Source organism: Nipponia nippon, unplaced genomic scaffold (assembly GCF_047370975.1).
Source record: "Nipponia nippon isolate SJK-2023a ecotype South Korea unplaced genomic scaffold, ASM4737097v1 scaffold_1, whole genome shotgun sequence".
NCBI classification, from domain to species: Eukaryota; Metazoa; Chordata; class Aves; order Pelecaniformes; family Threskiornithidae; genus Nipponia; species Nipponia nippon.
In genome coordinates this window covers 105159215-105187008 of record NW_028262290.1, presented here as the reverse complement: position 1 = coordinate 105187008, position 27794 = coordinate 105159215, and the positions used below count along the sequence as shown (strand labels likewise).

Sequence of the window (27794 nt, the reverse complement as noted above, 5' to 3'; positions counted from 1 at the left end):
GGATTTATGGATTCCCACAAAAATGTGTGAACCACAGAGGTTCATTCACACAGTTGTCTCCTGGAAACAACATGACACAAGTTTTCCTTTAAGTCCTTGATTCCCTCTGCGCAAATCTGAAAGGGTTAAGGAAAACCCATACTGAAATAAAAAACAAAACCAAAATCAAACTCACGTGAACCCATTTGAGAAGCAAAGTCGCCACTATTTGGTCCACTGCTGGTCGTGATGGTTTTCATCTACACTTTCAACAGTGCCACATTAACTAAGGTGTAAAAGTTGACAGTATTTTGCTGATCTCAGCAAAGCAAATCTTTTCCTGGTTGCTCAATTATTTTTGAAACTAAGAGCTTTACTTCAAAATCACTTAAAAATAACAATGTAATGACTGACAAACCCTGGGCATTCAGGTAAAAAGTTTGTGGTATTCTGTTTGTGTCTCTTTCCCCAAAACTGCCATTATTTTTCTGAGAAACATTGACACATTATCTGTAGTGCTTGAAATGCAACTGAGTGTAAGTATGAAACAAGGTTAGAAAGTTCAAGAGAAACACTATGCTTAAACTTTCACTACCAAAGTAGCAGCCATCTCTTTAAAAAGTAATACACATTTTGACATCTTGCAAATCGGGCTTCTGCTCTGATTTTGTATTGTTTTGAACATTCAAAGAGGAATTCTTTCCACCCTTTTGAATACACATGCTGAATTCCCTCAATAGCAAGCTGATGCAGCATACAAATCAGATAGAAAACAAATAAATAATTATAACCATAAAAAAAGAGAGAACATTGGCAATCGTTTGAGAAATTATAACATCCAAGATATAGTTGCTTCCCTTTCCAAACTAACCAAGTATCACTGTGAACATACTGGGCCACCTTTCACACCAGTTTCAGTGCAGTAATCAAAGAAGCAGCAGATATCAGACATTAGCCGGAATACTGTAACCTTGGAAACCTCAATGACTTTTTTTTTTTTTTTTTTTTTAATTTGAAGAGAAAGTGCCTCACCACTACTCTGAAGAGTCCAGCCCCCTTGCTTACTCGCTTCTGCTGTCAGTCTCTTCCCTAGTTTCACAGTCTTAATGGAACTAGTAATCTAACAAGATGGAACAGGGTGCACTTACATTAAATTCAGTTAATTTTTTTTTTTTCAGTCCCCTTGCCTGGGACTACAAGTCAAAATTCTTTCTTATAATGCTAATGGAAGTCTAGAGAGGTGCTCCTTTACGTACTTTACTCTTCAGCAATGAACAATAAGTAGTGTCCTGCAATCAGGACATACTATGCATTGCACACAGAGTGAGAAGTCACCACCTTTCTGCTCACAAAACTTCAGCACAATACAGAGGAGTTAGAAGTGAAGAACTTTTTACAAAAGATTTGAAAGAAGACTTTCTGTTTAAAAAAAAAAAAAAAAATCAAAGGAAGCCAAATGTGCACAACTGAGATTGGGATTTAAACTAAACTCCTGATACAGGAGGCATAAAAGTAAAAACAGAAGCAGAGAGGAAGATGTACAAAACAAAAATTAGACTCAATATTCTTAAGATGAAGCAGGACTAGAGGTAGAATATTTGGGTTGGGGGTGGTGGTTTTGGTTGGGTTTTTTTTCATCTGGACTTTATTTACACAAGTAGTAGTAGTACATGTAGTACATGAAACTAATCCACAAATGAAATACAGGTTTGGTTATTATATGACTAACAAGAATGCATTGTCCATAACTCAATTCTGAACAGTTAATTGAGCTGTTTAAAAGATGGACCAGGGTGCACTAATGTTAAATTCAGATAATGGTGAATTTCTGATGAAGTTCAAGGGACATTTCAGTTACAATGAGTTACAGTGCATTACATCAGACCTCTGTTTATAGAGAAGCCAGACTGGGGGAAAAAAAAAAAAGGAATACGTCACATAGTTGCCTTGTTTGCATGTGTGTGTATGTTACAAACGCATATGAGCATGTATATCTGTCAGCCACTTGGTGGGAACAATTACATTAGACATCATTTCAGGAGTCTAAACTAAATTTCAGGAAGGTGAATGAAGCCATAGTCCACATGACTTGCTTTGGAAATCTTGGCAAGGATGACAAAATATATGCCATCTCTTTTCCTCAACCTTACACAAAAGGGAGAAAGCTCTTCCGTTCTTGCTCCAAAAACACACAAGAGAAACTGTCATATGGCAGTGCATCATATGTTTCTCTCCTAAGTATCTGCCCCACTGGACTGCCAAGGGCCACTGATTCTCTTCAGAGGGTAGAGGTATCTGCCTTCATGCCCGTCCACTGCAAGAGCCAGAGCCCAGCCTTACAACCTTAACAAGGCTGCCCTTACTAAGCACAAGGTTTATTCACAAACCAGTCCAAGAAGTACCCAAGTGACAAAAGTCAGTAGAGCCTTTTGAAAGCCAATACAGCTTGCGCTTTAAATCTCAGAACTGAAAATAGCTGACCAATGTTAGTCACCGTATATATACAGATATATACTGATAGGCAGATAGGAAGTTCATTATTTTCACAATACAAGTTGAATACACAACCCAGGACCAAAACCAATTATCATTCCTTACTATTTTTTATTGCTGTGATTACTGTCACTCTCCCTTCTATAGTGCTGCTAGTCACGTTTTTTACAGTAATTCAAGTTAAATTTTTGTTTATTTCTATGCATTTTTCTGTAATCATGTTCATATTTCCTAGACTGTTAAAAAGACTAAGAACAAAAAAGGTTAGCATATCACAAGGGACTATGGATTTGGGGGCAGTGGGAAGCCTTCTTTCAATCCTCTTCAATCAGCAACAGCTTAAACAGTTTAAAGAAAAAGGAACAGCAAGGTCAAGGCAAGAATTACATTTTCTCAGATATAAATGCCTAGAAAAAAAGAATTAGAAAAAATATGGCCTTTGAGAAAAGTAGCAGGACAAAGTGTCACATCAGAGTTTATACCTTCTATCATTAAAACAATTTTGGTGGCTTTATAAAGGATAAAATGCTAAGAACATATTATAAATCTGTTCTTTCTCTACAAAACATAAACTACAGAACTTGAAAGTAATAAATCGTTTTTCTACTTTCACCAGCATTCCAGTGGTACACTACAGCTCAGGAAATGAGCCTAAACAAGGATTTTAGACCCTTAATACAAAATTCTGAAGCTTTGATTAAATCTGCACTCCACTGAGATGCCTAAGACAGCTTCTTGAAAGGTGAAGAAGGAAGTGTGCTGAATAAAACCCATATATAAATAAATCAATTTTACTGGAACTGGAAAAAGCCATAGAGCCATCTGCCTAGGATATTGGTTTCTTTGAAACATCATTTCAGACTAGCAAAGAATGAAACTGTAAAGAAAATGTCTTTTTGGCTTAAGCATAGCAAAAATATCCTCCAGATTGAATTAAGGATACATGCAATCTTCGCCAGGCAAAGGCATAAAGCTGATCACACCTGATTCAGCAAAAGACTTCAGCAAATACTTAAGCTTACTGATTGTAAGAGAATTTAAGCATTTACTTACAAACTTCATAAAATCAGTCAGTTCTCAAAAGGGAGAATCAGCATACAAGAAACAGGTCAAGAAAATATGGTGAAGAGGTTCCCCCTCCCACTTTCAGTCTTCCCACAGGAAAGGAGATAGAAACTGGTTTTCAAAATTCCCAGACTTCAAAGAACAAAGTTTGGCTAGAGTCAGGAGATGATGCCTTTCAATGCCCCAGCTCTATACCACATACCTAACTGACAGAGTAAAAGTACAAGATGGAAAAAATGGTATCCCAGGACAGAGAGCTAAGTGAAAGCCTTGTGGTAGGACAAACAAGTATTCCTACATCATATGCAGTGACACATGCCCTGAGACAAAGCTACAAAACAAAGGGGACTCAAGTTCCCAGAGCGAAATCCAGAGCAAAGCCCTGGGGCATTAGACATGCTGTAGCCTCAGAAACCCCAGGGAACACTAATTAGATACGTACATCTGAAGAAACAGCCATACAGAAAAGTTTCCAAGTTAAACAAGCACGGACTGAGGCCATACAAGATAGTAATTACCTAAATGAACTGGGATTTATACAGAAAAACAAAATTCTTTCAGAATTCATTCTTACAATGTTTTTCAGAGTGAAAACAAAAACATTGCCTTTTAGAGAGAGTTTTAAAATACAGTACATACAGGAATAGCAAACACTTTCCTCTAGAGTAGTTTTCCGTTCCCATCACTTTAAAGAAAAAAAGCACAGATGACTAAAGCACACACACACAAAAATTTTATAGTAAATTGAGATAGTATTATATGCTGGTATAACATAACAATTTTAAAGGTTGGCTTTAGTTCTAAATAAGCCTGCTGCAAAACCAAATATATTACAATAGCTTAATCTATACAAGGTCAATGACAAGTTTATGAGGGTTTCCCTGATCAGAAGAGGCATCACTATTGTCCAGCAAGTTAACAACACCCCGGTACCCTTCAAGAAGGACAGCATTTTTAGGGTCTCATTTCTATCAACATGCAGACAAGTATGGTTCACACATATATGCCAGCAGGACAACACCTCACTATGAGTATGTACAGCCAGAATACTAGAAAAGTCCCATTACAAATACAACCATGTGTCTTTCTATTAATATGTATCAAGTTTCTGAGGCTCAGAGCAACAGGGCTGTCCTACATCAGCACTCAATGCACACCGCGCTGATGGGTGTGGAAGAGGCCCATCGAGCAGTACACAGGCAAAACAGCTGTCCTGAGAGGCTGTACTGAAATCAAATGCTTCTGGTGCACACCAAGATCTCCGATGTTGCACTGGCAGGGAGGCAGCAGACAGTTTCACAAATAGGTTATGAGAGTTCACACAGGCTATGAGAGTTGAGGGATGTCTTCAGAGCAGACTGATTGACCAGCCCATTTATGTCACAGCCCACTCAGAGCTCCATCTCCCAGGACATGATTAGATCGCTTCAGTCCTGAGTAACCTCACTGCTTTTCATCTGAACAAACTTGCCTGGGAGATGTCTTCACATATTCATTGCTCTCTGTGTGAAATACTGCTTCCTGACATCTGTTCTGAATTTGTGGATCCTTAATTTCCATTAATTCATCCCTGTAGCCATGCACCCACCCTCCCCTTCAAGGCTAAATTGCAAACAGTAACCTGACAGAGATGGATATCTCTCTAAAGGTTTTATATCCAGGCATCCACCATGTTTGCTTTTTTGTTTGTTTTTCTTTCCACAGACAATTCCAAGACAGTGGAGTTTGGAATTTTGGTGCCTTCATTGGGGGGGGAGGGAGGGGGGGGGCGGGTTGGGTAATTTTGTTTTACATCTCATCTGATTTTCACGTTGGTATCCATCCACCCCATCTAGTGGATGCTACATAATTTCAAATGTTATAATCTTTCTGCACTAAATGCAACAGCCTAAATTGGTACAAGCTAATCTCTGCTTCTTTTCTTTTGTTTTTGTAACTTCAGATTTTCTTCCAGTTGTGCCCTAGGTTTTGAAATATTACTACAATGCTTGCCTGCACTTGTTATTTTGTACTTACTGTTATGTCAGGGACAACTGGAAAACCCTCACAGAACTGATTCAGGGTTCATCCTACAAGGCAGCAGCTGACATCCCAAACAATTCCAAAATGTGATTTTTCCTTCATTCGTACCTTCTGATCAAATTCAGCATCCACTTTACTCTCAGGTCTGCATAAACTTTATTTTCATGGATGATTTATATAAGAAGAAATCTTTGTTTTTCATTTGCAAGCATAATAGCGGTATTGTCTTGACAAACTCTTGAAAACCTGCATTGTAGTATTGCCAGTGTAAGGCCTGAGCTGCTGTTTTTACCTGAACACATTCATGATATTATCTGTTTTGTTATGGGGTTTTATGGCTAGACTCGCACATAACAATCCTTTTATGAACACTCATGACTCCAGTAGTCTTTCAAGTCATGCTTTATCATGCTGATGCATTATTCTTTTCCAAAATGACTACAGGATCTCCTAAGTGCAACGTTCTTTATTCTTATTCACTCCCTTTCCATGTGACTATCAGCTGACTAACTGCTTACACATTTTGCCTTGGGGGATATTTAACTAATGTAAAAATAGTTAATCCCCATAAGCTGTGGACAGGGTAGTTTTATAGAAAATGCAGGGAGTAATACTTGTCTTGGAGGTAAAATATATTCTAGTGAGAAGAGATACTTGCACATCAGCAGGGTCCGTGAAACTCTTTCCACACACATGGATCTGAATCAGTGCATATAATTATGGTTACAGGTATCCTCAAGGTTGCCTGCAACATCCTTAGATGGTCTTAGTATATTCTCAGTCCAGCTTAAAAACCACCAGAATCATTCTTGCTTTAAACTGATAATCAAATGAAAATACAGATGCCATTTTAGGCAATAAAGGCAAAATTCAGATCTGAATCGGGAATAATGATGTAACAAGATTATATACAACATATGAGTGAGCCTCATAAGTAGTGAGAAAAGACTCATAGAAAAATTCTGAATTTAAGCTACTTCTTGCCTTACTACTCCTCTGAAAATCAGAAAAAAAGTCTCTTGTAAGAAATAAATTTGGTCTTATTCCCATACCTTCTTTTTCTATCTTCTATAATACATGCTAGTAATTTCTTTTTAATGATTTAAAAAAACATAAAAAAATACAGTATCTCAATGACAGTTATGCTACTATATACTTTTGGCACTCCATATCTTAGTCTTTTCAACACTCAACACCCAAATGCCTGAGAGCATAAATACTAGTTGAAATACGGTTTCCTGTTTTTAACATATGGCACATGTATGAAATTATTTGTCTCCAAAACAAGTTTAAAGAATTTCTTACGACAGTCTCCAGCATCATTTACATACCATCACTTCTGGAAACTCTAGATCTATGTAGGACCTACGCAAGCAAATATGCAAGCTACAAACATTATCAACAAATCAGATTCTTCCCCATGGAAGCTGGTAGAATTCCGTACTGCAAGTGCTATTTGGAGAACCAAAGCTACTGCGCAAAGAGGGATCAATTACATCATCTGGTCTCATAAAAAGTACTTCTTTCTACTAAACTGTTTCCTGTCTACTTCGACAACCATTACTATAGTATTATTACTAATCATTATTGAATGTATATAGCTGAGGAAAAACTTCAAAAGGTAATAATACCTTACTTGCAAACTTAATTATCACTGCCTGTACTTTATCATCTTATTTCATGAAAAAACAAAATGCTGCATTTATTCAGCATACCACGTAACACAGTGATTTTCAAATGCACAAGTACCATTTTCACTCAAAATGGGAGATGCTCAGCTAACTGACACTTGTATTTACTAGAATTTCCCCAAATGGTCTGACAGATCTTCAAGTCCTTCACTAAGTAGAGGTTCTTCGCTTGAATCTAGTTATATTTCTTCGAAGAACTGAAACAAAGAAATCTTTGCACAAGGCCAAACGTCAAGGCAACAACACAGGTAGTAGGACTAGATCCGTGGTGTCTCCAGAAGCTCAGTGCTCTAACTACAAAAAATGCTGTCTTCATAGATAGCAAGTACTAATCAAAAGTTTTACTTAAAAGCAGAGAATATTATCCCATGAGGGTGGTTCTGGCAAAATAAAGTAAAGCCCTCCAAGACTGCTAGATTTAGACTGCAACACTCTGTAAATGTCTTTGATTTACACAAATCTAGGGATGGGGAAATTCTATGTCATCTGAGACCATGGAAGTACTGATCTCACCTTGTGTGAAAGAGACTCAGAGATTTTAAAACTAACTAAAATCTAGTAATGAAACTGAACTGGGTGGAAACTATCTAGAGTAGACACTGAAAATAAATTAATAATATGCTTATATACTTTTCATAATCCAATGCCAAAAGTTTGACTTTAAATCTCTGTTGTTGTAAAATATTTATATATATATATATATATATATATATGGGGGGTGTATATATACACACACACTCAAACACACACACACAGGTGTGTATATATATATATATAGGTGTGTGTGTACACATATATACACCTTATTCATTCAGATATATTTTTTATTTTTTTGGTAGATCTGTGTGGTTTGTATTTCACCCACTTAACTTGCTGTTTTCAACTTGAAACATGTCCTCCTGTGGGACGAATGAGAAACTCAGCCACTGGTGCAGATGTTTTGACTACATAGGGACCTGTTTTTTATTAATGGCAAGAACAATATCCCAGCAAAAAAATACTCTTTTTTGACAGCTAGGCATCTGATTTAATAATCATCTTATTCTTAATTAGTTGATACAGCTTTTGTAGTCTCAACACGTGGATCAACAGCAAGAAGGGAGGCAAATATATGTGCTTACCTTTTCTTCACATTTCCTGTGGCAGGCATACTTGCAAACTAAAACAAAAGCAAATAAAATATATGAGTAAAGAAGTGGGTGGATTCTCCCCTCCCTTTCTTTAGATCAGCTTTCTACTAGAGATCTGGCCAAACTCAAGTCTGCATATATAAAAGTATTTACATACATTAAAACAAAACAACAAACTCTAAGAAGAAATGCTTTTAGTTTTTACCCATTCCCAAAAGATTAATTAATTACAGCAATGTTATCAGATTTGTGCATTCCATCAGCTTCTGATAACATATGTCTGATTAAACTTCACGGGCTGATTATCTTCACACCTGCCTTTACAGCTTCACATGCGCCAGAAGTGTTACCATCTAAATAACACAGATAGTAAGATCAAATTGTTCCCAATGTAACCTATGAATCGTAGTCATATCAACCATCCCAGAGACCTAAGAAAAGCAGGGTGACTTCAAACTCACAAGTGACCATGACTGTTCAGACTTTAATTTCCGATTGTGAAATACAGCTTACACAGTGTTGCAAACATTACTTCCCAGAGGTAAGCACTTGATTTCCTTTAAATTCCTGCTGACCTAAGAGCAGGAAAGGATGAATCTTACTAGCAAGTTTAGATTCAGAAAACAGCACTTAACTTAAAAAGTAGCCAGATAAGCATTGATATACCTATGATGCAACAGCATAATAGCTAGAATCTGACACAGGTTGGTTTTAACAGATTTTTCCATTTATATGCACTTCCTTCTTTACTCTGAAATTTGCTTTATTTCCATGCAGTGTCTATCCTTTGGGTTACTGTGAGCTAAATTGTATTTTAAATTCAGGAAAAATTTACTTATTCAATCTCCAAGATCAGTAAGCCACAGAATACCACAGAAGTTTAACTGGAAGATTAACTGGGGCCTAACCACTGAAGCCGAAAGCCATGCTCATTTCTTGGTGCTTCTACCAAGAGAAAGATACTCTACAACCTTACCCAACAGGAAAGATACAACTACCAAGAAATAGGTGCCCATCACCATTTCAGATTCAAGTGCATCAGCTGCTGAACGAAAAACCCTCATGCTCCAGTCACTTCTCAGGGAAATAAAGGCTTACTGACCCATTTTCTATTGCAATCTTGTAGGTGCTATGTTCGCTTATTTTCCCCAGGTATAAGTTAGGAATGAATTCTTTGTTCATAGTGCTTCACAAGATCAAGATTCTTTATTCTAAATATTTATTAGCGTTCACACAAATACACTGCTCTAACTATTAGCATTGATAATGATCAATAAGCACATACCACTTACAAATGCTATCAACCTCAAAGCAAATGGAAGATGGCTTTTAATCCATGAGGAAAAACATTATTTTCTTGTGTGACAGCATGGGGGATGCCTAAATTCATTAAGTGATTTCATGCACCGAAACCGTGTATTTAGTAGAATCTGTACTTTAAATCAGCATGACTAGCTTTGACTTCGCAAAAGGCTAACAGATGCTCTAAAAATATGCATGCATATTATCTGTTTCTTCTACAGCCTACTTTGAGATCTCCTGCAAAATGGTGAAACAAAAAAAAAAAAAAAAAGGGAAGAAAAAAAGAAAAAGAGATACAATCACAAAAAAGTAAAGAATAACACAGTAAATCTGTCAGGAAGCCCTGATATTACAGACAAGGTTCTCATCTTCTTTCCTGATGCTTAAGCCTAAATTTCTGGGGGGCAAGATGAAATACAAAACAAGAATAGATTTCATTCCATGACAACTTCCATGATTTTGCTACTGGCTTAGGCAAAATCAAATCACGAATGTCACCAACAATACACAAAATCTTTGCTAAAGATGTAGATAATAGTAAATGCAGCCATTCAGTTTCCATCTGCATGAAAAGTCAGAGTTTGCTGCTCTTGTGTAACACAACAGTACTGTCTTTGCTGAAAAGAAACCACTGAAGTGAGATATGAGTTTAGCCTCAAGAACAACAACAAGACTGAGTCCTGCAGCAGCATCCCATTCAAACTGACAATCAACACAGAAATATGGCGTACAAACTCCACACGTAATTAAAGGAAGAACACTTTACAAACACAGCATTGCTATACTTATGAGATTCAAAGGAAACAAAGACTAAAGCCCCAAGAGGTAATTAGCCAAATACACATCAGGCAAAGCTCTCTGACTGAAAAAAACCCCCATGTATTTTTTCAGGTATTCAAATCTGTAACATTCTAAGGATAGAGATCTGATTCATTCATAAAGGCAGATTCACTCCTCAGCACCCAGAAACAGCCTATTCGTATCTACTTTCATGGATTAGACTGAGTTAAGTCACTACTTTCTCTCACTCACTAATAAAGCTGATTATGATAATAAAACTGGATAGAAATAAGCACCCTAAAATGAGATCACTGACTGCCCAGATGCTGGGAGCAAACAAAGCATTCCTTTGTGCTCAAAAGCAGAAAGGAGATTCTCCCCCTTCCCTCTTAGGTGAATGTCAAAGCGTTCCTTGCATACATTGCTCCTAAAAGGCACACCAGCTACATCCCAACAACAGAAATGGCTCCCCAAGCAAGAGATCCAAACACCAATTCCCTTTTCTTGACAGGTCTGAGTTTCGCTAGTAGACCAAATCTTTGCCCAGAACAACAAAACTTAAAATGACTGAGCACATTTTGATGGACTGTTCTTAGCATTTACCAGATGCTCAAGTGTTCAAAGCATTTTGCATAATCTATGTATGTCCCACTGAGGTACAGCAAATGTAAAATGAGTTTTCATTTGCTGGTAAGGTAATCTTTTTATGTATATAAAGAGCTATATAAGTATGCGTGTGTGTATAAACATTTACAAATATATATATGTGTGTGTGAACATATGTACACAGATATATACATGCATATGTACACATATACACACACTCCAAAAATCGCAGAAGTCTTGTTTGTAGTAAACATACAACCACTTGCTAGAACCAACTAAAAAAAAAGGCAAAAAAGAAAAAGGCTGTTAGCATAGAACATTGCTTAGGAATTAACAACTGATTGGAAGAAAGTATACCTTGGATCACTAACCTGCAGCCAATTATCAATCTCTAATGATAATTCCTACCAACAATTTAATTGCTAGTATGGTAAAGTCACAAGAATAAACTTTGAGGTTGTTTTTAAAATACAAATAGAGTTAAGTCAGAGTACTTTTAAATTAATTTGTCCCTCTATTTTCTTGTCTCCTCTATTTCCCACACCTTCCATCCCTTCTCCAGAAGGGAAGGGGGAAAAAATATATTAAAAAAAAAAAAAAAATACACACACACACACACACACACATAGAGGGGGGCGAGTATCAGCACCAATTGAAAGAAAGGGAGATATCAAGAAAATAATGATTGCGTATGAGGAAGCATGCAGGCACATAGGGAAAGAGTGAATAGAATAAGAGCTGTGCTGCAGCAGCCACAACTCTCCAAGTATCTGAGCATAGACAAGTTAGTGAGGAGAAGCACCACTGCTTTTCCAGGCACATCCTTTTACAATGCAATTCATATGGTTTTCTCCACTATTGCTGCTAACATCATGAACAGTGAGAGATCCCTTCACCAACACTAGCAAATTAACCACTCACCCACAGAGAAAAATCAATTTGCTTGATATTTTGTTACTTAGAATTCATCTTGCCACAGCTAATGCTACTACCTCGCAGAACTATCCTGCCTGGATGGTCGCACCCCCTCAGCCCAAGGCTGGTTTTGTCTCAGCCCAAGCATTTATAGTACTTGCAAAGAGATGGGATTATTACCTCCATCATTAGATTGCCAGAGAGACTGAACCACATTTCAATATGCCAGCTATTTTTACGGAAAACCCTGAATAGCAGAGAGATGCACTTTCAGAAAATTTCTAAGGCCAAAAAAGCAGTATTATACCACAATCGTGCAACCCATGCCTTTTCAGTGCAACAAACATGCAATGCAAAACCACATGAACAATTGAGCATACTCACAGCATATCAACTGTTAAGGAAAATACACGCAACTTACAGCTAAAAGATCTCAACGAGCAGCTTCTACTAAATGCTGGCATTCTTCAGGCAAAGCTTACAAGCGAAATAGCACTCAGCTCTTTTCAGGACTACAGCCCAAGTGTATTTGAATTTAAAAATGTGCCTGAAACAGTCCGGACAACTTAATCAATGTCACACTCGGCAAGGCTACTTCAGTTCTTCAACTGAACAGCTGAATGTCTGCATCCCACACATCAGCCCTCGTCAAATACCAGACTTTCCAAATTTGTGTTTAAGGATTGTGGCATCAGTTCCAAGAACAACTGTCCCAAGCTGGCTGGCAATGAAATGAAGGCCAAGCCATATTTAGTCAATTTACTACACTTCAAAACAGTTCCTAAACAATAGCTCTGAGAATCCATTTTTTTGAAAACGGGAGAAAGAAAAAAAGAAAGAGACATTTCTTTGCATCAAAATGAAGATATGTTAACTCATGCAATTTAATACTGCTGCCAGGGTAGATAGAAGGATAAGCATAGTGAATCATATTTTTCAGACTTAAGCTCCAAAATTCTTATGAAAGTTCTACTTCTTACATTCATGCAAGATGCTCTCTGAAAACCAGTAGCAATGTATTTACAAAGTAAGAGAGTACTTCTGTAAACTAACCACAGAATGATTTATGGTTTACCAGGACAAAGAGCTCAAGTTTTTCTCTTTGTGGTAAGGGCTACTCACCTTGTCACATTTTAGCATTTAATGGACATATGGTATGACAATATATTCCATATATTCCATACAAACATTCTGTCACACTGTACATGCAGTGAATATTAAAACATGACTAGTTTATAAGGACAACATCGCACTTACCACAGCTTTTATCAAGTGATTGTCCATGGTGGGTTTTTGTGTGTTTGTTTTTAAAGAACTATGTATGGCAAGAGTAAACACAAGATAATTCAGAAATCCTCGAGGCAGAAACTTGCATATAAATAGAGAATCTAAGAGATGTAACTCAGTTTAATACCTTACTGATCTCTAAGAAAGATCACTTGCCCCAAAAGCATATATGTACAGCTCTTGATATTAATTTTTAACTTCCTGGTGACAAACAATAAGTTCGGATACCGAACCACAGGCCTAGCTGCTTGAAAGATGATTTCTTTTCCTCAGCATCTCCAACTCAGCTTCCCAAAAACAGGCACATGTTATTACAGCTATTTTTTCACAGTAATAGAAGAGTCCTTGATGATCCACAACAAAATGTAATCTAAACCAAGCATATAAAAAGATTTGTGTAATCAAGACTTAGTTTTTATAGTTCCCAATTCCAGCCTTCTCTGTTAGTACCATGGAAAGATGGGCATTAGAGTGTCACAGGAGCGGTAAAGCCCAGCCATTTTAGCAGCTAGGCTAGCTAGATACCACTACTGAGCAACATCTCCCTCCTGCAGGAAATGTTTTGAACAAAATCCCAGCTCTGTCATTGGCTCTGAAGAAAAGATGTTTTCCTTTTTTCAGAAACCAAATCAAGATGTTTTAACAAATGCATAGCAAGGCCACCACAACAGGGTCTTCTCCAGGCAGAGCTTGGTACAGAAAGACATCCATGACCAAAATGTCCCAAATGGAGAGAACTGTGCAACTTGCTGGCCTTTTATATTTTGACAAGGGTTTAATAACATTGTGATCAGATTATTAGAAAAAACTCTCATCAACACACACACTTTTCTGCTGACCTGTTCCTACCAGCTCTGCAACAATTCAACTCAAGATAAAGATCCAAAATGAAAGCAGTATGAAAAATAGACACATGGAAATTATTAACTGCAGCATTAAAAATAAGATGGCATGCAGTTTTGCATGGGGCAGAGATTCCTTTGGGTGGGAGTGGGGGAAGAGTCCTCTAGCTGGAAATATTGGGCTTTAGTTGCAAAAGTAAACACTTCTATTTTTAAGAAGTTATCAGAGTCACATGCCAAAGATGTCACAAGTCTAACAGCCACACTACAGCAACAACATCTGCTGGTGCATTTCCTGTGCCTCAAATATTTTACTACATTTTCTTTTGTTCTTTTTTCATATTCAGCCAACCATTGTCTCTTCATCTGAGTATTGCTCCCAGCAGTTCATGACAGGGACTGCAGACATTGTTTTTGAAGATGAAGGCTAAAAGACAGTTATGGGAAATTTGTGCAAAGCTTCAGCATTTTTTACTTGGGGTGGCTACACAGTAAAGAGTGTTGTGAATGAGCTTTCCTGCAGATGAAATATTCCACTTGCTGTTGCTAACAGCAGCAATGGAAAATCTTTATTAAGAGAAAAATATTTCCTACAGAAAACATAAGTGACAAAGACCTTCACCAGAAGAGAAAACAATACAGGCTATGCAAAGGAGGTCATCAACATGATCCTTCACGTACTTATATAGTTGTAGGCATGTTTTCCAAGGGTATTTTTCAAATCTCATTAATGACAATAGATGGGGACTCTGAATAAAAATCAGCTAACAGCTCCCCCTCTTACCTATTTTCAGGGTTCAGATCCTGAATGTGTCTAAATGGAGTTATGTTTGTAGCCCAGCTAAGTTTCTTGAAGCTTTCCTCATGTACCAGAACAAACTCTTCAGCATTACTTAACAGATTTCTTCACCCATCTCTTCTTTATCTTCCTATATGTTATTTCTGTCTCCCATGGTAGTTCCCCCTCCCCACCTTCTTTTGAAGCCAGGTAGAACTGTGAGATTTTAGCCAAATGCATCAAGATTTACTTTGAGGTTCCTTTCCCCAGATGGCATATCAAGTTCATCACATTCAAATTATACACTCTAATGATGGTAGCATTTCATTTCAGATTTTTGGATTAGTGCAGATAATTCTAACTTCAATTTACCCTCAGGAATTTTGGGTTCTCTTCAAGTGGGCTAAGTTTATAAAATTGCAGGTATACCAGATCACATAGCAGTCTTCCTGCAAAAAATGCAGGGCAGGCCACATGGGATCATATTTACTTATTTACTTCACTTCCCCCCCCCCTTTTAATTTATTAGCTGTAATGAACAGAAGCTGCAGCTTTTTAGAAACCTTAGTGGTTTGAACTTTAACTTTAAAATAAATTTTATAACCACAGATCACATTCTGGCATGATTAAGTCGGTCCTTATGAGGTAAATAAATAGGGAACTCATATTTTCATTACAGACAACTTTCTGAAACATAATGTAGTATCTGTGATGCAGCTTGGCTGCTATGAACATTAAACATTCCACTAGAGGTTTTTGCCTTGTGTATTTTTTATTTTTAAATTAGTATGAATGTACCTTAGAGATTTCTGCCAAAATTCCTCCCCCAGATCCCACTGGGGTAACAACATGCCAAAGAAAGCCAGTTTTACAGCTTCTCTCAGCTCCAGAGAGGGCTGTGTTCAGCCAGGATGCTTATACACCACTTGTGTAATGCCTACTAATTACAGTGGCTTCTTCTGTATCTATGTATGCTCCAGTAAGTCTTTATTCATCCTTCTCTTTCATGTCTTTGCTCGTTATGCACATAGCTTCCATGTTTCACTATCTAAGCTCTGCGCTGAAATATGAATGCATAGGTTGTACAGCTGTGTTAATTAGAGTACATTTTACTACTCTGGTGGAAGTTGCTATTTACTGTGTGCGCCTTTTGTCTAGAGAACAGGGGCTGACCTTCCCAGGCTTCTGGTATCACAGATGGCTGCAGTCCGCATTTCTCTTTCCAGCCTCCTCCTCCCCAGAACAGTACACTGTCACTCATGTCCAGGTCAACATCCACCCATTTCTGAGGGGTTCCTATAAAAGACTTCTCTGCCACTATATCAATTCATGCAGTCTCCATTGGACATCCTACCAGATGCTGTTCACAAACAAGGCTGACAGTCAAATTAGGTTTTATAGCAAAAGCCCGGGTCCCTACCTAACCCAACCTTGCTTGGGCATTCCATAATCCCTCTTCCTTGGAGTTCACAGCAGCTACAAGGTATTAATCTGCTCTAGGGACAACAACAGACCACGCTCCTCCACCCTGCATATCCTGGTTTACATGCAGATGTCAAATGTTGATCATAACTGAAAATATACAGTGCTAGCAAAAAGAAATTCTAGATCTCATTTTCTCGCAAGTCCATATACCTTTTAAATTTGGAGGTAATTAGCAGTTCATTGCTTAGGAAAACAGTATGCTTTTTTGGTTTGTTTTCTGCTTTTTCTTGATGAGTCTGAGCCATACATACAAGAGATCCACTGTCACAAATCTTAAAAGTATTAACTGAAGCAGTTATCTTGAAACCATCTTAAAACAGTCCCATGGAAGGCAATACAATTTGCTGGATCAGTGCTCAAGAAAACATGTAAGTGTACATACAAACATCATGCAGAAAGCAAGAGTGATATGATGAAAAACCCTTTTAATTTGTTGAGTCTTCATTCTCTCAAAGATCTCCTGCATTATAATATTAGCATAATTATATGGGTATGCCTATTGCCATAATTAACCACAAGATGGTTATGTTATAGTTATGTTGAAATTACAGTTAATATCTTATATATAATGTATTATAAGATTGATAGATGGATAGATCTCATAATGCGCCCATGTAAGTGCCTAGCAATACAGGATCTTATTTCACAAGGATCACTCCATGGAGACCAGGGTGACACAAACACCCCTACCCCACAAATACACACTACATGCTTCGCCATTTAGAGTCAACTGTAATGCCACTGGCCCAAGCAGGATACAAATTCCTTTGACATTTCTAGCTTTCTAGTTTGTCTGCCAGAACTGTAACCACAGACATGCTTTGCACATTATTAAGATACTAATATGTTATTACTGAACTTAGCACTTACTGAAAGACACAGCATATAAAACCAGCTGCTATCATATAAGATTAAGTATGCATATATTTTACACATAAAGTATGCACAAACAAGCCTTAGGAACAGTTTGTCAGCTCCAAATGAGTCTCAACATAAAAATGTATTTTGTCTTGCAGAAGCAATGAACATTTGATTAAATACAGAGAACTCTTTGTATTGGGTAACTCCAGCTAACCCAAAATGAGATTTTAAGTGGATCGCTAGCCACGACCACAAGCACAATCACAAACAAGCAGGTGAATTTCAAAAGAAAATACCAAACCTCTTTAAGAAAAAAAAAAGCTCCAATTGTCTTCAAATCCTAATCTGTAAGCAGCTGGAAGCTCTTGATTAAACACACGTATTGTAATTTGATGAGAAAATGTACCTTCTACTATCACTTCAGGCTACATGCTCAAGGAAACAGTCCAGTACTTGTATGAGACCATATGTTAACTGACTTACAAGACAGAAGTTACTATACATATTAATTTTAAGTAAGGAAAGTGAATTGTATTCTTTATTACACTCAGCTTGCACAGAATACCATGGTAAGCATTTCTCTGCTCACAATATAGCTAACAGTACAGGCCAATGTAATTTAACACCTCTTTGGCTAGCATTTATACATGGTTCAAAATATCAGTAAGAAAGCAAAACTCACATATAGTCAAACCATCAAGTGAAAAGCTTTCAGGAAAAATAAAAAAAAAAACTGAGGAACTAAAATTCTACAAGCACTCCAATTTGGATTGCTCCAACACATATTCGCAAAACCAACACATTCATGGCTAGGTCAGATTAACAAAAAGATACTCAGTTCATTCAAACTATGATTAATTGCTTTAAGTTCAAAATCTAGGTCATGGAATGCTTTGTATTGCATGTAAAGCCTCACTAGCAGCACCTAAACATGTTAACTTAGTCGTTAAGTTTCACCCATCAATGCTCTAAGAGCTAAGAAATAATACTGCATTATTTAGAACTACTCGCATTTCCCAAATCTGGTCTCCAGTTTTTAAATTGCCAGAAAAGTACTTTCTAGAGATTGGGAAGATTCAGAGCATATAAAAAGCTCTCTGTTCTACACTAACAGTCATTTGATCACAACACAACAAAGATAAGTGATAATTTTAAAAAGCAAAGAAAAATAAAGTGAAATAGAAATAAAAATCTATATTTTACATATATAAAATATAAAAGAAATATAATAAAATAGGAATTCACTTGGAAAATACATAAAAATTACATTATGACAGCTTGTTTACAAATAAAGTAAAATACTGAATATTCAATATTTAGGGTAAGTAGTTTAAAAAAAAAAAAAAGGCTTTTGTAACACTTTGGCTAACTATGTAAATGTGCATGATTAGGATATGTATCTGCTTAGCCCTGAATTAAATTGAACTGTGCCACAGAGAAGATCAAACCAGAGCTCAAAAGCATTCAAGTTTGAGGTAGTGCTGAAGAGACATGGGCAGTCATGTAGTTCTCGGTTTACTGCAGAATGTACAGGTACTGTAGAAATCTATCAACAGCTGTTTGTCCTTTCTTCATAATGAGAAGCTGCACCAAAGACACAGTCCAGCTACAAACATGTTTACCAGGCAGGGAGACAGCCAGGAGCTTCCCCTTTTTCAAATCTGCCTTTCCTTTTTCCCACTGCTTTTGTAGAGCTTGTTAAAAATAAATTCACTGTAACTGAGTATGCTTTACTGAGGTGGACTGAAGTATACAAGGACAAAGGGACATCATCATTCAAGCGTACCTTTCAGACAGTCATTCATTTTTCATAGAAAGCTTTTAGGCACCATATTCAGACCTGGCTACTAGCAAAGGTCACATTTTGCAAGAGAGGGCTAAACAACACACCCCCAAAATGACTGCCACATACTAATGAAAACTTATCTACCCAACACAACACCCAGTTATGGCTTTTTTTTCTTGCAACAAGTAGATGATTCATTGCTAGATAAACAGCAAATACTATGTAGTGGCCAATCTGGAGCCTCTCCCCTCCCCTCATTTCTCTTGACACGTAACTTTCCTTTAACTGATAAGATACTACAGTCTGGAAGGAACCTGCAGTCTGTACAAAGAGCTATTATTTTCTGAGGAGAAACTGTTAAAAAGCAAGATTTTCTCATTAATACACAAAGGAACTTTACGACTTCTTAACTAAAGGCTGTTTTTCTCCCTCCCCCCAATGCCAACTTGGTCACTTTCATTCAGCAACATCAGGGAGAATTTAGCAGAAGCAGCAGCACCAGGATTTGGCTCTGAAACAGCTGGTTTATTCTTCTTCACATTAATAGAGTTTCACAGTACTAGGGTACATTTCAAGTACTGCAGTGCTGGCAAGGGAACAGACAACTTTTAGTTCTATCTTTTCCAAAACTCTGCTTTATAAAGCCCATGCTGTAAGTTAAAATACAAACGGGTTCTTATTGAATTGAAACTACTTGGAGTCATCACTTCACTCTGTGCAACCCCTGTTGCTCCCATCCCACAGGTAAGTATCAAGCAACTAACAATCAAAATGTACCAGCAGCAAAGAAGGACAGCAGGTCTGCCTGGTGCTCACATCAACAAAATGGGCTATGTGATACTATCAAGGGGCTCCTTCTGAAAATTGCACCCGGAAACCTAGAGAAAATTATCCCAGACAGACTCAGATATGGACACAGATGTATCACAGCCATGAACGTATTGCTTTGGGGAATGTGTTGGAGGGATCACAGTAGGAGTGCTTTTAGTTCCTCAGGTTTTTTTTGTTTTTCCTGAAAGCTTTTTTCCTTCATGGTTTTAATACATGTGAATTTTGCTTTCTTCCTGATATTTTGAACCATGTATAAATGCTAGCCAAAGAGGTGTTAAATTACATTGGCATGTACTGTTAGTTTCTGTATTTCAATCAAAGCTATTACGCATTGGGGCAAAAGGAAAACTTGCTCAGACTCATAGTACCCTCTGACCTGTTTACAAGACATATGGTAAAGCTCTTAACACCTTTTGTAGGTAAGCACACTGACACAGCTTTTGTGAATTTGAGACTTTCAGCTCTGGGTTGTGAGAACTCAAAACCAGAGCAAACCGGCAAACATTTTTTCTATTCCCACCCCCACGGCCTTTCTCTTCAAAGTACTGATTCTCTCCTGGTACAGTGCTTTTTATACTGAACCTGATCAAGAGGGTCTTCAGCCAGTTCCTTCCAACAATACTATTTCTGCTAAGTTGAAAACAACTAAATCCTAAGAACTTTGGAACCAACCTCCAGAAGGACAGACAGAAGAAATATGTTAAAGAAATACATACATAACTACCACTCCTATGATGGTAAGTGCAACGCTGAACAAGTGACGTATTTTACATTTAACTGTTCATCTGCAAAGTCTGCATCTTAGCTCAGGAAACGGCCACATTCCACATCCAAATCTCTCACCTCCCTCTCAAACCCTCAGAGGGATCCTAAGGTGTATGGGAGGGAGGAGGTGGGAGAAAGAGATCCATCTAGAACTGGGAAGTGGTGCAAACACCTCTAAGTGAAAACAGTGATTACGCTTCAGATGAAGAGACAATAGCATTCTCTTACTAAGAGGTAAACCATGCATGCAGCAAGTAAAGAGACTGTTTTATTAACATGGAATAACAGGAGTTAAACATTAACCAGGCTAATCAGGGGGACTGAAACCTCTATCCCTGGATAACTTGCAGAAAGGACCTATTGAACTTTCCCAAGATTTAATTCCACCACAGGTATCCCATGGAGAAGAGGCAAGTATGCTCAATTCTACACAGCAAGGGAGAAGAGTGAGGGAAAACAGCACTAAGGAGCAGGCAGCAATGCCAGAGGCAGCTGAGTCTCTGTAGTTTGTGCATCCAGAAGGATGATCTCTTTATTGTTTCTGTGAGTGATTAGACTGCAGGACTAAAGATTAGATAGAGCATAACGCAACTGGAAAAATTAAAGTAAATAAATAGATGGCCGCTCTTGTGAATTTTTGCAAATTAATGCAGAGAAAACCTTCATGCCTCAATGAGTGACGGTCACACACTTCCTCATTTGGAAACTGAATTCTAGAGGCATCTGCCACCTGCTGTGCACACATCACTCACATGCTCCTCAGAGAGCCTCCACAGGCATTGCCTTATTCTGGAACCTGCCTGAATAGCACAGTAATAAAAGCACATCATTATACAAGTCCAATTACCTATTACAGCACCCCACTCCCCGACAAAAGCAGGGAACATTAATGTACAAAGGAAGGAAATAAACCAAGGTAACTTTTATATTTAGTCTGGGGGAATTCCAAAAACATGGATTCCTAGAAACTTTAACATTAATATAAAATTAATTTCCTTCACACAGCAAGAAAGAACACAGACAAAGCACATCATATGTTACTCACCTCTGCAGGAAATGCCTTGGCTATCAATTACTTGTTTGCAGATTCCACAAATTTTGGATTTCTTAAAAGACTTGTTTTTGAAGGTGTGAGACCTTGAAGCTGTGTCTTGAGGCTGGAAGCAAGGGGAATAACATCAGACCTTCCCTCAGCTTTTGAGTCACACTTCAAAGTGAAATATAGATAATTTTAAATTAAATATAACAGCAGTGTGTCAGTAGGATAATAGTAGTATGTCAAAGCGCTCTCACTCGCTCTCTCATCCTCACTCTTATTCCCACATTCAAGTGTGGGAAGCAAGAGAGTGTGAGGAACCTCTCACGTATCAGGACACAGACACTGCAAGACATTTTACATCATAACTTCAGAATTCACTCTATGACTTATCTTTTAAGAGGAAATACAGAAGAATCTCTATGATATGAACCAACAACCTTCTGACCTAAGGTCTTATCTACATAAAAACTTGCACTGGTTCAGCTTAAACCGGTTAAAAATAACAAGTAATGCTCTAAGAGAATAACCAATTTAACTCATCTGGTGCAGAAGACAGCTTGGGCTTTTCATTTGATTAATAAAAAGCATCCATGCAAGCTGACATGGCAATCTGGCACAGATTGCTAACTTTAAAATCACTTTTGCTTCTTTCCTGTGTAAGAAAAGTACATTAGTTTAAAGGAACATTATTTCCACAGTGTGTCACAGTAACTGAAATATTATGTTAAAATATAACGGAATAATGAAATTTCTACTTTGGGACAGATCTGCAGAAGTCAATACCATATATGCGATGGGTATTACATGTCTTCTATAACTTAGGAAACATATAGGTAACACAACAGAGGGGGCTATCAAAAGCCTATGACAGAGGGAGTATCTCCTCTGGAAGGGTATAACAACCTTCACTTTCATTGGCAGACTTCTTGAAAATATCAGTTACCTATTCAAAAACAAAAATATATTTCGCCAGACCATGAAAATCCCCAAATGAATCTTCACATTCCTCATTTTCATTTCACATTTGCACCTTAGTGTCCTTAAATTCAGTACTGCAAATGGGCTTTCATTCAACACTTCAACACTGAGCTTTAACAACATAAGTGTCTAGAAGCAGAAAGCTGTCCCTCCGCACGCAGCCAGGCCAGGCCACCGCAGTGCCAGGCTTCCACCCATACATCTGATGAGAAAGTTTCCCGGCATGGTGCAACGCATGAGTCTATGGCAATAAAGTAACATTGGATTTCTTTGTGGCTTTCAGCAATTCAACACATGGCTCTAGGCAAAACGTTTACTGTCTCCAAAAACGTCTACAACATAGCTGCTCAGCAGGCACAAGAACAGCCATGAAAAATCAATGTCACCTTCCAAGTATTGCCTCCACATGGGCCTACCCAAAACTCCAGAGGAGCCTTGAGGAACACAAATGGCAGTGACTGACCACCCTGAGCAGGCCTGGGTGCTTGGAGGCCATGCTCACCAGTGGGGATGCACAGTCAGCCTGATCTTAAGAATAGCTTCAGGAAACATTGTTAGACTTATCCACAGTGTAAAGCCAAGATAACTAACATACTTCCATAAACACCATGGTAGAAATTACTTAGGCTGAAGGAATAAAACTCTGGCTGGACTCTCAGGACAATCCTTCCACCAGTGAAGTGCATTAATCAGCAGAAATTAGTGGAGAAGTAGTAGAATAGCCCACGTCCCCAAAAGGCTGAAGTAGGGGATGGAACACTTGAAGCATTGTAATTACAATTCAAATTTATTTCTCATTAGACACTTCAGTCACTCACAAGCCACAAATTCCCCTGTATTTCCAATTGCTGACATATGCATCATGTTACTTCAGGTTAAATTGAAAGATGTTGTCAGAATTACGATTCATATTAAAAGTAAACCATAAAGAAAAAGAACAGCTGAACTCCGGCATTATGTAGGAACATACCTGATGGCAAACAGATCAAATTTATTATTTTCTAAAAATCTCTGTCATGATTGGGTTTTTTGCATTTGAAAATAGAAGAGATGTTTTTGAAGAGACAGAGGTCTAGGAGGAAGGAAAAGTGTCATTACATCCAGGTAACTTCACTGATCTGATGTGAGGAGGTTCTGTGCCAAAATGGGTTCAGGCATCATGCCCAAAGAGCTGAGAGTCCCTCATCTCCACAGCCTCTTCTATGTAAAAAAATCAGCAATGCCATCATCTCCGCTGGTTGCTGCAGCTTCTCTGCTTTGTAGATATATAGACAAAACCCAGAATTCTCATTTTAGATTTTATCTGCTCTTCTTCCCTGCAGAGTTCTACTTCTGGGTAAAGTTTACAGGACATGTCTGAGACTCTCTCTGACAAGGACAGTTTTGCAGAAGTTCATGGATAAACTTCACAGAAAGTTTATTCTGTATTTAGGCCTGCTTCTCCTTACTTCCTAGCTCCTAAACACTTCTTCACAAGCCTTGACACTTGAGCTGTTCCAAAGCAAGACAACTGTCACAAGAACTTACCAACAAGATACTGGAGTTTAGTGTAAGTAGGTCTTGATGTTAATTGATCAACTAGTCAACCTGTCCATTTCATTTGTAATGGGGGGAGGAAGAAGGGAGGGAAAAAAAGAAGGGGGGGGAGAAGAAGGAAAGAAAAAGAAGAAAAATGGAGAGCAACCATGGCAGGCAGCAAGTAATGCTACTTTCATGAGGCTCAAGACTGGAATCTAACCTGCATTTAATTGTTAGGCGCAAAAACGGGAAGAAAACAGCGCAGAACCACAGGTTAAAGACTGGAGTTTTTGCCCGAGGAAGAGGCTGTAATTATGCTTTGTCTCAATTGCTAGCATTGTGAAATTCTCTTGTTTACCACACAAGGAAATATTTTTGGCCATGCTCTGCTGTCTATGGCACACAAAAATCTAATGAAGCTGAAAGTTTATCCCAGAATCACATTAATGTAACACAGCAGACTGTGTAAAGATTTACATGGGCATCCTCAGCTATGATGAATTTCAAATACTCCTCATCACTGAGCATTTTCATTAAGTAGCAACATGCTGATCATCATCAGATAAAAAAATTCACAGCAACTCTGTTGAAGACTTTTGAGACACATAATGTTTTGAGAAAAGCAGTTTACACAAAAAACACTCTCCAGATTTCAATTAAGCCAATACAGACTAAAGCACTTAAGATACACAACTTGGTTTATGGCAATACTGATACAGCAATTCCTCCTTGGCAGAGACTTAACACTGGTTCATTACACCTATGGAAGAGGCATTCACAATGTTATTCCCAAATACCATACTACATCATAACAGTTAATTATTCAATAAAGAACAGAACCAAGCAACGTTTTTTTATTTCAACTCTGTGTTTCCAACACATAAACTGAAATTCTGATAATGTTTCACTCTTTAAAAAGATAGTCACAGACCTTAATCAAGCTCAATCAAAGAATCAAGCAAATATTGTAAAATAAAACCTGTTTAAATAATCTTCAAGAAAAGTGTATAACTATATTCACATACATACATGCTCAATAAAAAAAAAAAAAAGAATAATCAAACATAGCTGATTATTTATTACTTCTACAGAATTAGTTCCGTCCACAGTCAGTGACTAAATTATACTTAGGAGGAAATACAAGTCTCAACAAAAATAATCAGACTTTTCAAAAGAAATCGTTAATTCCAGATGTTACTCTATGTGGAGAAAAAAATGCCAAAAACTGTTTGTACATCATTTCTCTATCTCCAAAACTCGTAACAATCCATGTCATATATTCCAGCTAAGAGAAAATTATAAACACACATGCAAAGCCCCATAAACTTTCCCTATGTCAGACTCTGCTCCTGCTGAATTTTACGTGGCCCATATAAACCCTCTTAGCACATCAAAAAAATCATATAAAGCAAAGATATTTTTTCTTCACTTCCCATCCATGGTCATGCAAATATGATCCTTTTTCCCCATCCTCTCCCTAAATAACTTACCAACCAATACTGCAATTTCCTGGAACTCTCTTTGTACATTCTTCTACTCTCCAAGGTAGCTTTAAATCCACTGGCTGATATAATGCTTATGACTTATTATTTTAAATACATGGAGGGAGGGAGTAGAAGTGTATTAGCAGAATGGGTATTTCACCACCTTTTATGGGCTATGGAAATGCCCACAGGGTATGTTGTGATTTAACCCCAGCCAGCAACTAAGCACCACACAGCCGCTTGCTCACTCCCCCCACCCCAGTGCGATGGGGGAGAGAATTGGAAGGGTGAAAGTCAGAAAACTCATGGGTTGAGATAAGAACGGTTTAATAATTGAAGTAAAATAAAATAGAATAGTAGTAACAGTAATAGTAGTAGTAATAATAATACAATAATATATAAACCAAGTGATACACTATACAATTGCTTACCACTCACCGACCGATGCGCAGCATGTCCCTGAGCAGCGGTCGCTGCCCCCTGGCCAACTCCCCCAGTTTACATATTGGGCATGACATCATATGGTATGGAATAGCCTTTTGGCCACTTTGGGTCAGCTGTCCTGGCTGTGCCCCCTCCCAGCTTCTTGTGCACCTGGCAGAGCATGGGAAGCTGAGAAGTCCTTGACTAGTGTAAGCACTACTTAGCAACAACTAAACCATCAGTGTGTTATCAACATTATTCTCATCCTAAATCCAAAACACAGCACTATACCAGCTACTAGGAAGAAAATTAACTCTACCCCAGCTGAAACCAGGACACGGGATGTCCAAAAGAAAGTTCAAATAAGGGATGACTGAAAGCAGTCTTCATGAAAAGACTAAGCCCCAGTTAAAAAACCTTTGCAAAACTAAGCCATATATCTATTTCTGTAAGATTGCTCCAAAAATAAATCACACAACTAAGGAAAAAAACCAGCACAGCTAGCTGAGGGGAATGCCAGACAACTCAACCCCTTTCAGCCCTTTCTGTTAAGGTTACTTGTCGTTACTTCTGTCACCTCCCATCTCTTACACGAAGTCTGCACAGCAAAAGTCCCATGATGTCTGCACAGTTACTCAGAGCTCCCATGGAGAAATCAAAGAATAAAATCCCATCAGGTTATCCACAGTTCCCCATAACTAGCATTCCTGAAGTGAATACTGATGAGACAGGACTGCCCAGAATACAACAGTTGGTATTACTGATCACACAAGATAGCGTAGAGCTTTTCTCTTCCCTCCCAGTAGTAAATAGCATTTTTAACTTTCCTACTCCTGAGCCAGTGTTCCACATTTGCTGCAGGTTTCATTTCCAGAAAAATATTTAACGAGTGCCTACCGTGCATACAGGCCAAGTACTAGAATATTACCCATCTACCATCTAAAATGGCTTTTAGAACAACAGGGCTGACCACAACTTTTTGTGTAACTATAAAAAGTGTTATGTCAAAAGTCTCACTCACACAAGGACAAGATGAATATACAATGAAGAATTTTCCAGAAATACCAAACACCATAACACAAGATTCTCTGCAGCTCTTCCATATGAGAATAATCTCTTGGAAAACATACTATTGCTTCAAAAGTGGCACAGTATTTTAGCCAAATGACATTAACTGAATATATCACACACATTTAAGTACATACACAACTACCACCAGTGAATATATAAATTTTGCAGAGCCCATGCTACATGACAAGAATACAAGACAGTGGAAAAATAATGAAAAACACCAAAGGATTTTTACACAGACTGAAATAAGGCATTTCTGGCTGTTTCACTCACATTCAGAGATTATTTCTACAGTGATGGACATAGCACATATATACATATATTTACACACATGCACACTAAAATGTACACAAATAGCTAGTTGTACTACTATCACTACCATTTACTATTACCAAATAACTTCAGAGGGATTGCAAAGACAAGAGAGTATTTGTTAAACACCCCATATACTCCCCATTCATTCAAGGCATTTCACAGAAACACAGACAAGCAGCCAGAGCTAGAAAAGAGAGATTTGACTTAGAGTCAAATCAAATTTTGTGAGCCTGAGCTGGCAAAATCCCTCCCAGTGGAGTCTGGTCCTGACTTGTGACTCAAGTAGAGGGCACATGGAGATGTTGGTGAGGGAAAAAATGTCTTGTTGAACCAGCTGAGTAAAGTTCA

The 27794-nt window shown here is 37.9% G+C and overlaps 1 protein-coding gene across 9 annotated transcripts in view; it reads right to left on the bottom strand.

Moving 5' to 3' along the window:
• Nucleotides 1–27794, bottom strand: part of TNS3 (tensin 3) — a 236062-nt gene that overhangs the window by 149457 nt on the left and 58811 nt on the right. For 5 of the 9 annotated variants that reach the window (XM_087766109.1, XM_087766116.1, XM_087766125.1 and 2 more), the window contains 2 exons: nt 21664–21775; nt 8372–8409 (listed from right to left, as the gene is read on the bottom strand). The exons of 2 other annotated variants lie outside the window; for them this stretch is intronic. In XM_087766109.1, coding sequence (XP_087622235.1) covers nt 8372–8409; nt 21664–21775 — 150 coding nt within the window. The remainder of the gene's footprint in view (nt 1–8371; nt 8410–21663; nt 21776–27794) is intronic. 2 more of the 9 variants (XM_087766171.1, XM_087766152.1) reach the window with 1 other exon arrangement.